This window comes from Bombina bombina, chromosome 1, assembly GCF_027579735.1.
Source record: "Bombina bombina isolate aBomBom1 chromosome 1, aBomBom1.pri, whole genome shotgun sequence".
Taxonomy (NCBI): domain Eukaryota; kingdom Metazoa; phylum Chordata; class Amphibia; order Anura; family Bombinatoridae; genus Bombina; species Bombina bombina.
The window spans coordinates 1,369,449,632-1,369,468,763 of NC_069499.1; the positions used below are offsets into that span (position 1 = coordinate 1,369,449,632).

A 19,132-nucleotide genomic window follows, 5' to 3' on the forward strand; every position below is an offset into this window, starting at 1 on the left:
CATTATGTTGTCGGTCATTTGAAATTTCATCAACCTTATTAGAAGTTTTACAAGACCTTTATATTCATTAGAAGGCTGAATAGCAGACAAAGCCTTCTGAATAGAATTAGTAACAAATTCTTTAAATTTCATAGGTATAACATGTACAGTACATTAAAAGTTGAAGGAACAACAACAGGAAATGTACTATTTAATGATGGACACAATACCTGCATGTAAAAGTTTATCATAATAACCAATACAATTATATTCGGAAATATAATGCACTTAGCTTTAGAAGAACCGACATCAGGCAGCAAAGTTCCAACAGATACTTCTGAGGCAGGATTAGATTGAGACATCTTTCAAAATGTAAAATAAAAAACAACATATAAAGCAAAATTTGTCAATTTCCTTGTATGACAGTTTCAGGAATGGGAAAAAAATGCAAATAGCATAGCCCTCTGACATAGAAAAAGGCAAGAGGCAAATAGCAATGGGGTATTAAATTAATTAAAAAATTTGGCGCTAAGTATGATGCACAACGTAACTAAAAAATGTTTTGGCGCCAACAATATCCGGAAATGACACACTTGCGCCACTAACGACGCAACCGTGTGTGTCAACGGACGTACTTTTCGCGCCAAAAAATTCTCGTGCCAAGAATGACGCAATAAAGTCTAGCATTTGGCGCACCTGCGGGCCTAGTACTGCCCGCAATTTGTAAGAAAAAAAGTAGTCAACTGAAAAAAAGACTAAACCCCAGGTAAGAAAAATATTTCTTAATATGTTTATTTTCCCTAAATATGAAACTGACAGTCTGCACAAGGAAATACATGAACCTGACTCACTGATTGGATCAGCCAATCGGATTGAACTTCAATCTGATTGGCTGATTGCATCAGCCAATCAGATTTTTTCTACCTTAATTCCGATTGGCTGATAGAATTCTATCAGCCAATCGGAATTGAAGGGACGCCATCTTGGATGACGTCCCTTAAAGGAACCTTCATTCGTCGTTAGTCCGTCGGGGAAGAAGGATGTTCCGCGTCGGCGGGATGAAGATGTATCCAGAAGAAAGAAGATGCCGCTTCGAAGAAGACATCGCACCAGATGGAAGACCTCTTCTTTGCCGCTTGGATCAAGACTTCACCCGGATGGAGGACATCTTCTTGCTCCACTTGGATGAAGAATTCGGCTCGGCTGGGTGAAGACGACTCAAGGTAGGGAGATCTTCAGGGGGTTAGTGATAGTTTTTTTTAAGGGGGGTTTGGGTGGGTTAGAGTAGGGGTATGTGGGTGGCGGGTTGTAATGTTGGGGGGTATTGTATTTTTATTTTCAGGCAAAAGAGCTGATTACTTTGGGGAAAGGCCCAGCAAAAAGCCCTTTTAAGGGCTGGTAAAAGAGCTGATTACTTTTGTATTTTAGAATAGGGTAGGGAATTTTTTATTTTGGTGGGCTTTTTTATTTTATTAGGGGGCTTAGATTAGGTGTAATTAGTTTAAACTGCTTGTAATTCTTTTTTATTTTTTGTAATTTAGTGTTTTTTTTTGTATTATAGAATAGTTTATTTAATTGTATTTAATTGTAGGTAATTGTAGGTAATTGATTTAATTAATTTAATGATAGTGTAGTGTTAGGTTTAATTGTAACTTAGGTTAGGATTTATTTTACATGTAATTTTGTATTTATTTTAACTAGGTAGCTATTAAATAGCTTTTGTACCTAGTTAAAAAAAATACAAAGTTGCCTGTAAAATAAATATAAATCCTAAAATAGCTACAATGTAATTATTAATTATATTGTAGCTATATTAGGGTTTATTTTATAGGTAAGTATTTAGTTTTAAATAGGAATAATTTAGTTAATTTTAGGAATATTATTTCGTTTAATATAAATTATATTTATGTTAGGGGGGTGTTAGGGTTAGAGTTTTGTTTAGGGGTTAATAACTTTATTATAGTAGCGGCGACGGTGCGGACGGGACATTAGGGGTTAATAATTGTAGGTAGGTGGCGGCGATGTTAGGGAGGGCAGATTAGGGGTTAATACAATTTATTATAGTGTTTGCGAGGCGGGAGTGCGGCGGTTTAGGGGTTAATACATATATTATAGTGGCGGCGAGGTCCGGTCGGCAGATTAGGGGTTAATAAGTGTAGTTAGGTAGCGGCGACGTTGGGGGCAGCAGATAAGGGGTTCATAAGTATAACGTAGGTGGCGGCGATGTCCGGTCGGCAGATTAGGGGTTAAAAAATTTTAATAGAGTGGCGGCGATGTGGGGGGGGCCTCGGTTTAGGGGTACATAGGTAGTTTATGGGTGTTAGTGTACTTTAGAGCACAGTAGTTAAGAGCTTTATATTCCGGCGTTAGCCCATAAAGCTCTTTACTACTGACTTTTTATGGCGTTAGGAGTCTTGTCGGTAGAGGCTCTACCGCTCACTTCTCCCAAGACTCCAAATACCAGCGTTAGGCAGATCCCATAGACAAGATAGGATACGCAATTGGTGTAAGGGGATCTGCAGTAGCCTGGAATCGCGGTAGGGAAGTGAGCGTTAGACCCTTTCCTGCCTGACTCTAAATACCAGTGGGCGGCCAAAAGCAGCTTTAGGACCCCTTAACGCTGCTTTTGACGGCTAACGCCATACTCTAAATCTAGCCGTATAAATGGTAACTCAAGGGCAGTTCCGTACAATATATTGGCACTTATTTATTTATAAAATATTTTACCAGGAAGGATACATTGAGATTTCTCTCGTTTTCAAGTATGTCCTGGGTCCACAAAACATTGCATTGATACAATAAAATACAAAAACAATAATAATACACAATATATGAAAAAAAATTAACATAGAACAGGTAGGAAATATTTAATCAACCATGACAGGTGCATTCTGTTTTGAGATATGTAGAGAGGGATCTCTTAAAGGATATTAGGCTTGGGGAAGGTTTGAAAGTGTGCGGGTGGTCATTCCATAATTTTGGTGCTCTGTAAGAAAAGGAGTATCGAGCTGCTTTCCTTTTGTATTGAGGCAAGCTAAATAATGTGCTGGTATTGAATCGGAGGTTATAGGAGGTGGGAACAGCCGGGGAGAGCATTCTGCTCAGGTAGGGTGGGAGCTTCTCAGAAAGGCTCTTAAACACAAGGCAGGAAAGATGGAGGGAGCGTCTGGATTCCAGCGACAGACAGTTTAGTTCTTTTAGCATGTCACAATGGTAGGTCTTGTAGTTACATTGTAGCACAAAGCTGCAGAACGAGTTATACAATGTATTAAGTTTATTAAGGTGAGTTTGCCCCAACGCAGACAAGTTGGACGTGGAAGGTGGATGCATCACGTGGGTATGTCACATGGTGGTAAAAAGCAGAAAATAAATGTAAAATGTACAATGGTGCACAAACGCATGTTATATTTAGAGTGTGTGTGTGTAAAATGTGCATATGTGAAGCAGGAAAACATATATATATATATATATATATATATATATATATATATATATATATATATATATATATATATATATATATATATATATATATATATATATATGGGAAATGCATATAACAGGGTCATGGTATGGTATGACTTGTGAGATGTGAATGGCTGGATAATGAGTGTAAATTCAAGCATGTGTAGTTAGAAACACGTTAGCTGTGTTGGTTGCACATTTCTGCAAGATCAGACAAATCCCTATGGAAAAGACACACAAGCATGGTGTGTGTATGACAGGACACTTGCATGTGAGAGGTGCACATTGAGATCCATACACTCACCATTACTCGTAGAAAGCGAGGTCGAGCATATGAAGGGAGGAGGTCCATCACGTGAGTGTACACTCGCTCGAGCTCTAATTCATGATCTGTCTGTAAGACCACTGCTGCCATCCCTACACGGCCTTCATGTCCTGTGACAATAAGGAGTAGATAGGTGCATTCAACAAAGAATAATCTACATCAGCCACATTTAATAACTCAGGGTCCACAAAAAAGCACTTTAATTTTAAAAGGTAGGTAGGCCTATTAAATGACCCCTTATCAGATTAATAATCCAATATGCCCACTGAACAGTGCCATAATCTGACTGAAAAGTATCAAGCACCCACAGACATTGACGTGGTCCAGTGAGTGCTGGACTTTCTCTGTGTGTTGTATTAATTTATTTTGTAATTTTACCTATGAGCCCTGCACCCAGACTTGTCTGGGGTTAACTGCCTGGGACTCTGGGAACAGCACAGCACCCAGGGCTGAGCATCTTGCAGGGTCATAGGATGTGTACCGAGTCCAGTCTGAGAGTGTAGCTCCCTTCTGTGTTTTGTAATATCTAGGTAATATCTGATTACATAAGTCTGTGAACGCTTGACTTGTTCCCAGTTTGTTTGATTGAGAGCTTGCATTTGTATGGCTGAGCTGAGAGCTTGCAAGCGAGTGCTGGACTTTCTCTGTGTGAATATTCTATATATTTCTCACTGACTGACTGATCAATGCCCAGCTCAAACCGTTTAACCTAGGAACGTGAAATTTGTAAGGTACGTTGTTTTTATGACACTAAGGAAGGATTTTTAGAAATGACATCCCTAAGTGTATGGTTTACTCGGTTCAAACATTTTATACACATATGTACAATAGTTATAGCTGTGTTTTTAGTCATTAAAAAAGTGCAAATTTAGTAATTAAACAGGATATAAATAATATATAACAAAATAGAGGGGGCGCTAAAGGTGCAGGGGTAACTCAGTGCAAAAAATGAATCACTATGCGTAGATAATACAGAACAATTCAAATATCACAAGGACCAAACAAAATAAAAATAAAAATGAATAATATATATATGAAATAAAAAACCTTTGAATCCTTGAATAAAGGATAATACAGAGATCAAAGTCTTTCTTTGAAATGTATGACCGGATGACCGGAGAAAATGAACAACCTACTGTGCGTTAGACCCGTATTAAAAACAGAATTTATGTTTACCTGATAAATTTCTTTCTCCAACGGTGTGTCCGGTCCACGGCGTCATCCTTACTTGTGGGATATTCTCTTCCCCAACAGGAAATGGCAAAGAGCCCAGCAAAGCTGGTCACATGATCCCTCCTAGGCTCCGCCTACCCCAGTCATTCGACCGACGTTAAGGAGGAATATTTGCATAGGAGAAACCATATGGTACCGTGGTGACTGTAGTTAAAGAAAATAAAATATCAGACCTGATTAAAAAAACCAGGGCGGGCCGTGGACCGGACACACCGTTGGAGAAAGAAATTTATCAGGTAAACATAAATTCTGTTTTCTCCAACATAGGTGTGTCCGGTCCACGGCGTCATCCTTACTTGTGGGAACCAATACCAAAGCTTTAGGACACGGATGAAGGGAGGGAGCAAATCAGGTCACCTAAATGGAAGGCACCACGGCTTGCAAAACCTTTCTCCCAAAAATAGCCTCAGAAGAAGCAAAAGTATCAAACTTGTAAAATTTGGTAAAAGTGTGCAGTGAAGACCAAGTCGCTGCCCTACATATCTGATCAACAGAAGCCTCGTTCTTGAAGGCCCATGTGGAAGCCACAGCCCTAGTGGAATGAGCTGTGATTCTTTCGGGAGGCTGCCGTCCGGCAGTCTCGTAAGCCAATCTGATGATGCTTTTAATCCAAAAAGAGAGAGAGGTAGAAGTTGCTTTTTGACCTCTCCTTTTACCTGAATAAACAACAAACAAGGAAGATGTTTGTCTAAAATCCTTTGTAGCATCTAAATAGAATTTTAGAGCGCGAACAACATCCAAATTGTGCAACAAACGTTCCTTCTTTGAAACTGGTTTTGGACACAGAGAAGGTACGATAATCTCCTGGTTAATGTTTTTGTTAGAAACAACTTTTGGAAGAAAACCAGGTTTAGTACGTAAAACCACCTTATCTGCATGGAACACCAGATAAGGAGGAGAACACTGCAGAGCAGATAATTCTGAGACTCTTCTAGCAGAAGAAATCGCAACTAAAAACAAAACTTTCCAAGATAATAACTTAATATCAACGGAATGTAAGGGTTCAAACGGAACCCCCTGAAGAACTGAAAGAACTAAATTGAGACTCCAAGGAGGAGTCAAAGGTTTGTAAACAGGCTTGATTCTAACCAGAGCCTGAACAAAGGCTTGAACATCTGGCACAGCTGCCAGCTTTTTGTGAAGTAATACCGACAAGGCAGAAATCTGTCCCTTCAGGGAACTAGCAGATAATCCCTTGTCCAATCCTTCTTGAAGGAAGGATAGAATCCTAGGAATCTTAACCTTGTCCCAAGGGAATCCTTTAGATTCACACCAACAGATATATTTTTTCCAAATTTTGTGGTAAATCTTTCTAGTCACAGGCTTTCTGGCCTGAACAAGAGTATCGATAACAGAATCTGAGAATCCTCGCTTCGATAAAATCAAGCGTTCAATCTCCAAGCAGTCAGCTGGAGTGAAACCAGATTCGGATGTTCGAACGGACCCTGAACAAGAAGGTCTCGTCTCAAAGGTAGCTTCCAAGGTGGAGCCGATGACATATTCACCAGATCTGCATACCAAGTCCTGCGTGGCCACGCAGGAGCTATCAAGATCACCGACGCCCTCTCCTGCTTGATCCTGGCTATCAGCCTGGGGATGAGAGGAAATGGCGGGAACACATAAGCTAGTTTGAAGGTCCAAGGTGCTACTAGTGCATCCACTAGAGCCGCCTTGGGATCCCTGGATCTGGCCCCGTAGCAAGGAACTTTGAAGTTCTGACGAGAGGCCATCAGATCCATGTCTGGAATGCCCCACAGGTGAGTGACTTGGGCAAAGATTTCCGGATGGAGTTCCCACTCCCCCGGATGCAATGTCTGCCGACTCAGAAAATCCGCTTCCCAATTTTCCACTCCTGGGATGTGGATAGCAGACAGGTGGCAGGAGTGAGACTCCGCCCAAAGAATAATTTTGGTTACTTCTTCCATCGCTAGGGAACTTCTTGTTCCCCCCTGATGGTTGATGTACGCAACAGTCGTCATGTTGTCTGATTGAAACCGTATGAACCTGGTCCTCGCAAGCTGGGGCCAGGCCTGGAGAGCATTGAATATCGCTCTCAGTTCCAGAATATTTATCGGTAGAAGAGATTCTTCCCGAGACCAAAGACCCTGAGCTTTCAGGGATCCCCAGACCGCGCCCCAGCCTATCAGACTGGCGTCGGTCGTGACAATGACCCACTCTGGTCTGTGGAACATCATCCCTTGAGACAGATTGTCCAGGGACAGCCACCAACGGAGTGAGTCTCTGGTCCTCTGATTTACTTGTATCTTCGGAGACAAGTCTGTATAGTCCCCATTCCACTGACTGAGCATGCACAGTTGTAATGGTCTTAGATGAATGCGCGCAAAAGGAACTATGTCCATCGCCGCCACCATCAAACCGATCACTTCCATGCACTGAGCTATGGAAGGAAGAGGAACGGAATGAAGTATCCGACAAGAGTCCAGAAGCTTTGTTTTTCTGGCCTCTGTTAGAAAGATCCTCATTTCTAAGGAGTCTATAATTGTTCCCAAGAAGGGAACCCTTGTTGACGGGGATAGAGAACTCTTTTCCACGTTCACTTTCCAGCCGTGAGATCTGAGAAAGGCCAGGACAATGTCCGTGTGAGCCTTTGCTTGAGGAAGGGACGACGCTTGAATCAGCATGTCGTCCAGGTAAGGTACTACTGCAATGCCCCTTGGTCTTAGCACCGCTAGAAGGGACCCTAGTACCTTTGTGAAAATCCTTGGAGCAGTGGCTAATCCGAAAGGAAGCGCCACGAACTGGTAATGTTTGTCCAGGAATGCAAACCTTAGGAACCGATGATGTTCCTTGTGGATAGGAATATGTAGATACGCATCCTTTAAATCCACCGTGGTCATGAATTGACCTTCCTGGATGGAAGGAAGGATAGTTCGAATGGTTTCCATCTTGAACGATGGGACCTTGAGAAATTTGTTTAAGATCTTGAGATCTAGGATTGGTCTGAACGTTCCCTCTTTTTTGGGAACTATGAACAGATTGGAGTAGAACCCCATCCCTTGTTCTCTTAATGGAACAGGATGAATCACTCCCATTTTTAACAGGTCTTCTACACAATGTAAGAACGCCTGTCTTTTTATGTGGTCTGAAGACAACTGAGACCTGTGGAACCTCCCCCTTGGGAGAAGTCCCTTGAATTCCAGAAGATAACCCTGGGAGACTATTTCTAGCGCCCAAGGATCCAGAACATCTCTTGCCCAAGCCTGAGCGAAGAGAGAGAGTCTGCCCCCCACCAGATCCGGTCCCGGATCGGGGGGCCAATATTTCATGCTGTCTTGGTAGCAGTGGCAGGTTTCTTGGCCTGCTTTCCCTTGTTCCAGCCTTGCATTGGTCTCCAAGCTGGCTTGGCCTGAGAAGTATTACCCTCTTGCTTAGAGGACGTAGCACCTTGGGCTGGTCCGTTTTTACGAAAGGGACGAAAATTAGGTCTATTTTTTGCCTTGAAAGGCCGATCCTGAGGAAGGGCGTGGCCCTTACCCCCAGTGATATCAGAGATAATCTCTTTCAAGTCAGGACCAAACAACGTTTTCCCCTTGAAAGGAATGTTTAGTAGCTTGTTCTTGGAAGACGCATCAGCCGACCAAGATTTCAACCAAAGCGCTCTGCGCGCCACAATAGCAAACCCAGAGTTCTTAGCCGCTAACTTAGCCAATTGCAAAGAGGCGTCTAGAGTGAAAGAATTAGCCAATTTGAGAGCATTGATTCTGTCCATAATCTCCTCATAAGGAGGAGAGTCACTATCGAGCACCTTAAGCAGTTCATCAAACCAGAAATATGCGGCTGTAGTGACAGGGACAATGCATGAAATGGGTTGTAGAAGGTAACCCTGCTGAACAAACATCTTTTTAAGCAAACCTTCTAATTTTTTATCCATAGGATCTTTGAAAGCACAACTATCCTCTATTGGAATAGTGGTGCGTTTGTTTAAAGTAGAAACCGCTCCCTCGACCTTGGGGACTGACTGCCATAAGTCCTTTCTGGGGTCGACCATAGGAAACAATTTTTTAAATATGGGGGGAGGGACGAAAGGAATACCGGGCCTTTCCCATTCTTTATTAACAATGTCCGCCACCCGCTTGGGTATAGGAAAAGCTTCTGGGAGCCCCGGCACCTCTAGGAACTTGTCCATTTTACATAGTTTCTCTGGGATGACTAAATTTTCACAATCATCCAGAGTGGATAATACCTCCTTAAGCAAAATGCGGAGATGTTCCAATTTAAATTTAAATGTAATCACATCAGATTCAGCCTGCTGAGAAATGTTCCCTAAATCAGTAATTTCTCCCTCAGACAAAACCTCCCTGGCCCCCTCAGATTGGGTTAGGGGCCCTTCAGAGATATTAATATCAGCGTCGTCATGCTCTTCAGTAACTAAAACAGAGCAGCCACGCTTACGCTGACAAGGGTTCATTTTGGCTAAAATGTTTTTGACAGAATTATCCATTACAGCCGTTAATTGTTGCATAGTAAGGAGTATTGGCGCGCTAGATGTACTAGGGGCCTCCTGAGTGGGCAAGACTCGTGTAGACGAAGGAGGGAATGATGCAGTACCATGCTTACTCCCCTCACTTGAGGAATCATCTTGGGCATCATTGTCATTATCACATAAATCACATTTATTTAAATGAATAGGAATTCTGGCTTCCCCACATTCAGAACACAGTCTATCTGGTAGTTCAGACATGTTAAACAGGCATAAACTTGATCAGAAAGTACAAAAAACGTTTTAAAATAAAACCGTTACTGTCACTTTAAATTTTAAACTGAACACACTTTATTACTGCAATTGCGAAAAAAACATGAAGGAATTGTTCAAAATTCACCAAATTTTCACCACAGCGTCTTAAAGCCTTGAAAATATTGCACACCAATTTTGGAAGCTTTAACCCTTAAAATAACGGAACCGGAGCCGTTTTAAGCTTTAAACCCCTTTACAGTCCCTGGTATCTGCTTTGCTGAGACCCAACCAAACCCAAAGGGGAATACGATACCAAATGACGCCTTCAGAAGTCTTTTATAAGTATCAGAGCTCCTCTCACATGCGACTGCATGCCATGCCTCTCAAAAACAAGTGCGCAACACCGGCGCGAAAATGAGACTCTGCCTATGCTTGGGGAAAGCCCCTAAAGAATAAGGTGTCTAAAACAGTGCCTGCCGATATTATTATATCAAAATACCCAGATAAAATGATTCCTCAGGGCTAAATATGTGTTAATAATCAATCGATTTAGCCCAGAAAAAGTCTACAGTTTAAATAAGCCCTTGTGAAGCCCTTATTTACAATCGTAATAAACATGGCTTACCGGATCCCATAGGGAAAATGACAGCTTCCAGCATTACATCGTCTTGTTAGAATGTGTCATACCTCAAGCAGCAAGAGACTGCAAACTGTTCCCCCAACTGAAGTTAATTGCTCTCAACAGTCCTGTGTGGAACAGCCATGGATTTTAGTTACGGTTGCTAAAATCATTTTCCTCATACAAACAGAATTCTTCATCTCTTTTCTGTTTCTGAGTAAATAGTACGTACCAGCACTATTTGAAAATAACAAACTCTTGATTGAATAATGAAAAACTACAGTTAAACACTAAAAAACTCTAAGCCATCTCCGTGGAGATGTTGCCTGTACAACGGCAAAGAGAATGACTGGGGTAGGCGGAGCCTAGGAGGGATCATGTGACCAGCTTTGCTGGGCTCTTTGCCATTTCCTGTTGGGGAAGAGAATATCCCACAAGTAAGGATGACGCCGTGGACCGGACACACCTATGTTGGAGAAAAAAAATAATAAAAAAAAAAAAAATATATATATATAAATGATAAGAAGTTGGGCGTGTATATTTATATATATATATATAGGCTGACGTGGGTGTATCTATCGGGGGTGTGTGAAGGCAGCCGATGAGCTGACATTAGTAAATAAAGTATATAGTAAAATGTGGGTGTGTATGTTTACAAGTGCTGTGTGGAAACAGTCAATAGGCTGACGTGAGTGTATCTACACTAATGTTAGCTTATTGGCTGCCTTAACACACCCCCTTGTATTTTATTTATTTTTTTATTATATATATTTTTTTTAATACGGGTCTAACGCACAGTAGGTTGTTCCTCATACTAACAATATGTTTAAATCTAGCCCAGTTTTTGACTATGGATAGAAGTTAACATTCCCAATATATATTTTGAATTATAAACATTGTGTGAATAGGAAAATAGATCAAATAACCCTTTGATAACTGTGGGTCAATACCGATTTTTTTTATCTTTAAATGCAAACATGCAGTGTTCTATTGGATTGTCTAATTATTGTTTAGTATAGGATACTATTGCTAAAATACTTTACATGTGTATAATGTGGTTTTTACTCTATGTGAAAAACTGTTGCAATTAGAAGATCTGATGTCATCAGACAGGTGTTAGATATCAATTAGGAAACACACCCCTTTGTAAGGAGGTGAATAACTGTTAGTTTGTTATTTAAGGCAGAGGTAGGATGTTGAATGAATATATGCCTGATGAAACGGTTCTAACCGAGAAACGCGTTGCATTTGAGGGGTGCCACTGTATACCCTTTTATCCACTCATCATAAACAACTGCTGTGTTGTTTTTTTATCTTTGTTTTTAATAAATAGCTACATTTTATTTTAAATGTACTCTAAGTGGAGTTCTTTTCCTACCTTCTGCCTTTGCTGATTGCTCACTGGGACCTACACCCCTGCACAACCAAGAATCTACATCTAGGGTGAGCTGCTACACCTGTCATAACGTTACAGCCTGCCTCTACCAGCACATAAGTGTGCTACAGGAGTATGTGAGTACCCATCTGTATCATCTAAGAGATATTGCCGGTTATACCTTTAATTGTCTGCACATGTAGTGCTTTCTTTGTTTGTTTTTTAATCTCTCACCAGCTACACAGTTTTGCCTGGAGGGTGAGCTGTCACGCCTATCTGAAATTGCAGCTTGTCTCTACCAGCACATAGGTGTGCTTCAATAGTATGTGAGTACTCATTTGGCTCCATTCTGTTTGTTCTGTATCATACCATCTGATTATACCACACATGAGGCGCCCCTCTGTCTTCTTGTACTTTTTCAGCTATAAATAATATATGGCCAAACTACTAATTATTTAATTCAGTTGTTTCATCCACACCCATTGTGAACAGGTGCATAAAATCCAGTACATAGCCATGAAATCTCCTTAGACAAACTTTGGCAGTACAATAGGTCATACTATCACTATCATATAATGCCACTTTTTTCAAGCTAATTTGTGAAATTTCTGCCCTAATAGATCTGCCACAGTCCATTATAAGTGCTATTATGTAGTGGAAGCATCTAAGAGCAACAGTGAAGGGTCATCTTAATGCTACAGGATAGAAAGACATTTTAAACAATTTGGTTCTTCTAACTATATGGACAATGTTCAACACGCTCATATAAGTGTAATGGTCATGTGTCCACTAACTTTTGACCATATAATGAATTAGTCTAGGAGGTACTAATTATCTATTCCATAGTGTTGCAATCTAAAATGAAGTAAAATTATTAGAAAATGTAAGTAGAAGAAGAGTCTATGTTCTGGGAGAATATAAATGATGAAGTTTAGTCATTTTTGAGGTCTATATGAATAGTATGTGACAACCCCCATGAAGCTGATCTGTGTTAACCCATGCAACCACTTATCACATAAAAATTTGTAACCAGTTGCTGTGTTTTTGTACCTGGGACGGTTACTCCGTACACATTAACCTCTTGGAACATATCAAGAGAACTTAGAATTTCCGACACCTCAGTAGTGGCCACGTTCTCTCCTTTCCACCTGTGGACATATACCATGAATTACTACCACCATGATTGCTGTTGTATATGTGTGAAAAGGGGAAGTGGAGATATTTGGCCTGATGATCAAAAACTCCAAGTATGAAGAGAAATCATTCAAACATTTTTCAGAAGGATTTTTTAGACCTTATTTTATAATGAAAGTGTCTCTTCTTCACTCCCAGAATCCTGCATAGCAACATAAAGAGTGCTCAAGATAAAATTAACATTTCTAAAAGTTATTGAGGGACCTTGGTGTACTGACAAGACTTCTTAGATTATCTTGCATAAGTGAAGAGCTTTAGCTCATTGGGCCCGTTGTATAGTGTACCTCTATATCAAGGGAGGTTGCCTGTATGAGGAAGTAATTGGTACTTCAGAAGAGGTTGGACAGGGGTGTGAGGGTGCTTCTCATGTGTAAGGGGAAGGGGTGAACTGCTCAAGTGGGATGATGTCTATTTAAGGGGAGAAGGTGTTGCCTACATGTGAGGGGGAGCAGGTGCTTCCTACGTTTAAGGGGGAGGCAGGTGCTACCTACGTTTAAGGGGGAGGCAGGTGCTACCTACGTTTAAGGGGGAGGAAGGTGTTACGTATGTGTGAAAGTAAGGCAGGCACTACCTACATGTGAGGCGGAGCCAGGCGCTATCTACATATGAGGGGGAGGCAGGGACTACTTACGTGTTAGGGGGAAGCAGGGGTTACTTAGATATGAGGGTGAGTTAGGCGCTACCTATGTGTGAGGTGGAGACAGGTGCTACTATGTGTAAGGTGGAAGCTTATGCTATCAGTGAGATGGGGAGGCTGGTGTGACAGGGAGGCTGGTGCCACCAAAGTTTAATGGGTAGGTTAGTGCTTCAAACGTGTGATAGAGCAGCTGATGCTAAAAGTGTAACTGGCAAAGCAGGTGTTATCAAAAGTATGAGGCTAGATTGATGCTAGCAAATTAAGATGGAGAGTCTGGTGCTACCTATGTGTTACTAAGTGTTAGGGGTGCCAGGTGATACCACAGTGTTAGGGAGAGGTACGTTCTACCTAAGTGTAAGAGGTGATGTCTATTCTGTGTGAAAGGGAGGTCAGTGCTCTTTCTGTGTGAAGGAAAAGCTGGCACAGCCTCCTATATGGAAGAGTAGCATCCCAGCGCTACGGAATTTGGCAGCGCTATACAAATAAATGATAATAATAATGATAATAATAGTAGTATACACATGTGTGGGAATCTATGTAATAGGAAAGTATAAGTCTCTTCTTTAAAGGTGAGGCTGGTGCTAACTCAGTGCAGGTGGAAGACTGAAGCGGTTTATGTGTGAGAGGCTAAGTTAGGACTTTCTTTGTACCTGAAGGTGTCCCCAATCCTGTCTCTGAAGTATACAAAGTCCTTGCTATCTTGCATCATTAAGTCTCCAGTGTTGAAGTAACAGTCTCCTGGTTGAAACACATCTCTAAGAAGCTTCTTTTCAGACAGTTCCCGGCTTCCCACGTACCCCAGGAACGGAGAAGAGGTTGTGACCGGAGAAATAAGGAGGCCTGTTTGCCCTAAATAAATAATAATCATTCAGGAATGATCTGTTACACCCAACAGCTAGCATACAAAACAACCACAAACATGTAGAAAGTACCTGTGGAAACTCGCAAGCAGCGCCCCAATGAGTCTCTTACTGCCTCCCCCTGCTGGGTGTCAAACTGTATGAGATCGAATGGGCAGAATTGCTACATAAGGAAGAAATGGGACAATAATAATTAATTAGGTGAATAAGAGGGAACCTGAGATAGTAATGTCCAGTAGGAATGTACTGTGGATCAGTCATGCAGGCACTGTGGTTCATGCAGTAGATTGTGGGGAAAGCAAACAAGTGAATATTGAACCACCACATATAAACAGTCAGTAGACTTAGAATCAGGCTACTACAAAAAATGCATAGTTATTACATTAGGAAACATGCAGACATGTTTTCACTTACCTTGTACAAAAAGCTGCCCCTGCCTACTGCCCCTTTTGTCTGGGTGTAGTTGAAGAAAGTGATGTTAAATTCAGTCAAGCCATACGTCTCAAAGACTTCAATCTTTCCAAAGCGCCGACTAAAATCCCTCCACACATCAGGACGGAGCCCGCTTCCTGTTGCCAATCGGACGTTGTGTTTGGTCTCATGCTCAGCCTGTGAGGCACAGTTAAAGAGATGTAAGAAAAAGTGAATATATGGAAGAGGGGAGACAATCTAAGAAATGGTGCATACTGTAACAGAGCCTCCATAGAAAGTTATATTATTCCAAAGCTATAGCTCTAATGGACCTGCACTCATATAGCGTGTACAGTAAATTAGTAAGAACACTAACAAATATTATGCAATATGTCAAATTAATTAAACTCATCTAGAATCTAAATTTGAGTGAAAGCTACGCAAGTGCCTCTACCTTAATCCCTCACTTGAACCTTGAGTTTTAGAAAAGCGTATTTTAATATATAAAAACATCTAGAACAGTAAGACAGCATGTGGTGCCAAAAGAAGCAAAATATGACCTTGAATCCATGATGTTATAACTCTGGGAAAGAAACCCAAAGTTAGCCTACACTAATGTGAGACTAGAATTGGCTACCCAGTAAAGCAACATAAAACAAATATAAATGCCACTTTTTATAAATTTGTTGGAGAAGACTTGCTCCCTCTTTACAATCGTGATTACACTGAAGCTGGTTCTCCAGCTCGTAAGTGAACCACAAGACTGGTGGAGCTCACCACCACTTGCAAACAGTATCCTAAAGAAGCTAAATAAGTTTTGGGGCAGGAATCTAAAACCTGGAGCAGCATAGAGTAAAAGTGAACAAGGGCAGGACTTATTTGGGTCAGAGACAAGTGAGCTGAGATGGAACAGAAAATGACTCAATCAAGGACATGACCAAAGAAGACTGAGATGGAAGAGATCTGAGGTGGGACAAAAAAGAGAAGAATAGTGCGAGAGAGGGGAAGACATATGTTCCTGAGGTAGTAGTCACAAGGTAAGAAAAGCAGTTCTTGTGGAACATGGGAAAGAAGAAGAATTGGACAATTTATACAAGAGAGAACAGTCCATGCATAGCTTAGGCTATGAGAAGAAATGAGGGTATAGGAGAATATAGATGTAATGAGGGCTGCAAAGAGCAAACAGGAAGAGACGTGGTTACAGAAGTAAGCAAAAGGGTAGAAAAAGCATAGAGAGTGTCTTTCAGAAAAGCACTTAATGAATATAATATTTTTGGAACAACAAATGTATAAAATGGTAACAAAGTACCTTGGGTTGGCTGGTGAGGTATCTGCACAGCTCCCCAATATATTGGAACACTGTAACATTGTGCGTGCAACAGTCACTCCAGAACTGGCTGGCTGAGAAACGCTCCTTCAGTACTACCGAGGCACCTTAAGACCGGGTTAAAAGAAGAATGATGGATTGAGAGAAAGTGCAGATAGACGTAGGGAGAAGAAAGAAAGTCAATGACAAAAAGAACAAATTAGTAATTAAGGTAGTGAATAGACAAAATGAGAATATGGAAAAAGGAAGTAAGAGTGTGAGAAATAAAAACAAAACAAAAAACAAAGAGAGAACAAGGAATTTGGAATTCAATCATAATTTATGAGTTTTCTTTGTTCCTAAGAACCAGCACTGACAAAACAAATACAATGCATTCAAAATGCATAAAAAAACAGAATTTATGTTTACCTGATAAATTACTTTCTCCAACGGTGTGTCCGGTCCACGGCGTCATCCTTACTTGTGGGATATTCTCTTCCCCAACAGGAAATGGCAAAGAGCCCAGCAAAGCTGGTCACATGATCCCTCCTAGGCTCCGCCTACCCCAGTCATTCGACCGACGTTAAGGAGGAATATTTGCATAGGAGAAACCATATGGGTACCGTGGTGACTGTAGTTAAAGAAAATAAATTATCAGACCTGATTAAAAAAACCAGGGCGGGGCCGTGGACCGGACACACCGTTGGAGAAAGTAATTTATCAGGGTAAACATAAATTCTGTTTTCTCCAACATAGGTGTGTCCGGTCCACGGCGTCATCCTTACTTGTGGGAACCAATACCAAAGCTTTAGGACACGGATGAAGGGAGGGAGCAAATCAGGTCACCTAAATGGAAGGCACCACGGCTTGCAAACCTTTCTCCCAAAAATAGCCTCAGAAGAAGCAAAAGTATCAAACTTGTAAAATTTGGTAAAAGTGTGCAGTGAAGACCAAGTCGCTGCCCTACATATCTGATCAACAGAAGCCTCGTTCTTGAAGGCCCATGTGGAAGCCACAGCCCTAGTGGAATGAGCTGTGATTCTTTCGGGAGGCTGCCGTCCGGCAGGTCTCGTAAGCCAATCTGATGATGCTTTTAATCCAAAAAGAGAGAGAGGTAGAAGTTGCTTTTTGACCTCTCCTTTTACCAGAATAAACAACAAACAAGGAAGATGTTTGTCTAAAATCCTTTGTAGCATCTAAATAGAATTTTAGAGCGCGAACAACATCCAAATTGTGCAACAAACGTTCCTTCTTTGAAACTGGTTTCGGACACAGAGAAGGTACGATAATCTCCTGGTTAATGTTTTTGTTAGAAACAACTTTTGGAAGAAAACCAGGTTTAGTACGTAAAACCACCTTATCTGCATGGAACACCAGATAAGGAGGAGAACACTGCAGAGCAGATAATTCTGAAACTCTTCTAGCAGAAGAAATTGCAACTAAAAACAAAACTTTCCAAGATAATAACTTAATATCAACGGAATGCAAGGGTTCAAACGGAACCCCCTGAAGAACTGAAAGAACTAAATTGAGACTCCAAGGAGGAGTCAAAGGTTTGTAAACAGGCTTAATTCTAACCAGAGCCTGAACAAAGGCTTGAACATCTGGCACAGCAGCCAGTTTTTTTGTGAAGTAACACCGACAAGGCAGAAATCTGTCCCTTCAGGGAACTTGCAGATAATCCTTTTTCCAATCCTTCTTGAAGGAAGGATAGAATCCTAGGAATCTTAACCTTGTCCCAAGAGAATCCTTTAGATTCACACCCACAGATATATTTTTTTCCAAATTTTGTGGTAAATCTTTCTAGTTACAGGCTTTCTGGCCTGAACAAGAGTATCAATAACAGAATCTGAGAACCCTCGCTTCGATAAAATCAAGCGTTCAATCTCCAAGCAGTCAGCTGGAGTGAAACCAGATTCGGATGTTCGAACGGACCCTGAACAAGAAGGTCTCGTCTCAAAGGTAGCTTCCAAGGTGGAGCCGATGACATATTCACCAGATCTGCATACCAAGTCCTGCGTGGCCACGCAGGAGCTATCAAGATCACCGACGCCCTCTCCTGATTGATCCTGGCTACCAGCCTGGGGATGAGAGGAAACGGCGGGAACACATAAGCTAGTTTGAAGGTCCAAGGTGCTACTAGTGCATCCACTAGAGCCGCCTTGGGATCCCTGGATCTGGACCCGTAGCAAGGAACTTTGAAGTTCTGACGAGAGGCCATCAGATCCATGTCTGGAATGCCCCACAGCTGAGTGACTTGGGCAAAGATTTCCGGATGGAGTTCCCACTCCCCCGGATGCAATGTCTGACGACTCAGAAAATCCGCTTCCCAATTTTCCACTCCTGGGATGTGGATAGCAGACAGGTGGCAGGAGTGAGACTCCGCCCATAGAATGATTTTGGTCACTTCTTCCATCGCTAGGGAACTCCTTGTTCCCCCCTGATGGTTGATGTACGCAACAGTTGTCATGTTGTCTGATTGAAACCGTATGAACTTGGCCCTCGCTAGCTGAGGCCAAGCCTTGAGAGCATTGAATATCGCTCTCAGTTCCAGAATATTTATCGGTAGAAGAGATTCTTTCCGAGACCAAAGACCCTGAGCTTTCAGGGATCCCCAGACCGCGCCCCAGCCCATCAGACTGGCGTCGGTCGTGACAATGACCCACTCTGGTCTGCGGAATGTCATCCCTTGTGACAGGTTGTCCAGGGACAGCCACCAACGGAGTGAGTCTCTGGTCCTCTGATTTACTTGTATCTTCGGAGACAAGTCTGTATAGTCCCCATTCCACTGACTGAGCATGCACAGTTGTAATGGTCTTAGATGAATGCGCGCAAAAGGAACTATGTCCATTGCCGCTACCATCAACCCGATCACTTCCATGCACTGAGCTATGGAAGGAAGAGGAACGGAATGAAGAATCCGACAAGAGTCTAGAAGCTTTGTTTTTCTGGCCTCTGTCAGAAAAATCCTCATTTCTAAGGAGTCTATTATTGTTCCCAAGAAGGGAACCCTTGTTGACGGGGATAGAGAA

At 41.7% G+C, this 19,132-nt stretch overlaps 1 protein-coding gene across 1 annotated transcript in view; it reads right to left on the bottom strand.

Annotated features, from left to right (window-relative positions):
* Nucleotides 1-19,132, bottom strand: part of SLC27A3 (solute carrier family 27 member 3) — a 79,481-nt gene that overhangs the window by 32,747 nt on the left and 27,602 nt on the right. Inside the window, exons 4-9 of the mRNA XM_053704212.1 lie at nucleotides 16,104-16,228; nucleotides 14,798-14,992; nucleotides 14,456-14,546; nucleotides 14,174-14,372; nucleotides 12,743-12,840; nucleotides 3,749-3,879 (exon numbers count right to left, since the gene is read on the bottom strand). Coding sequence (XP_053560187.1) covers nucleotides 3,749-3,879; nucleotides 12,743-12,840; nucleotides 14,174-14,372; nucleotides 14,456-14,546; nucleotides 14,798-14,992; nucleotides 16,104-16,228 — 839 coding nt within the window. The remainder of the gene's footprint in view (nucleotides 1-3,748; nucleotides 3,880-12,742; nucleotides 12,841-14,173; nucleotides 14,373-14,455; nucleotides 14,547-14,797; nucleotides 14,993-16,103; nucleotides 16,229-19,132) is intronic.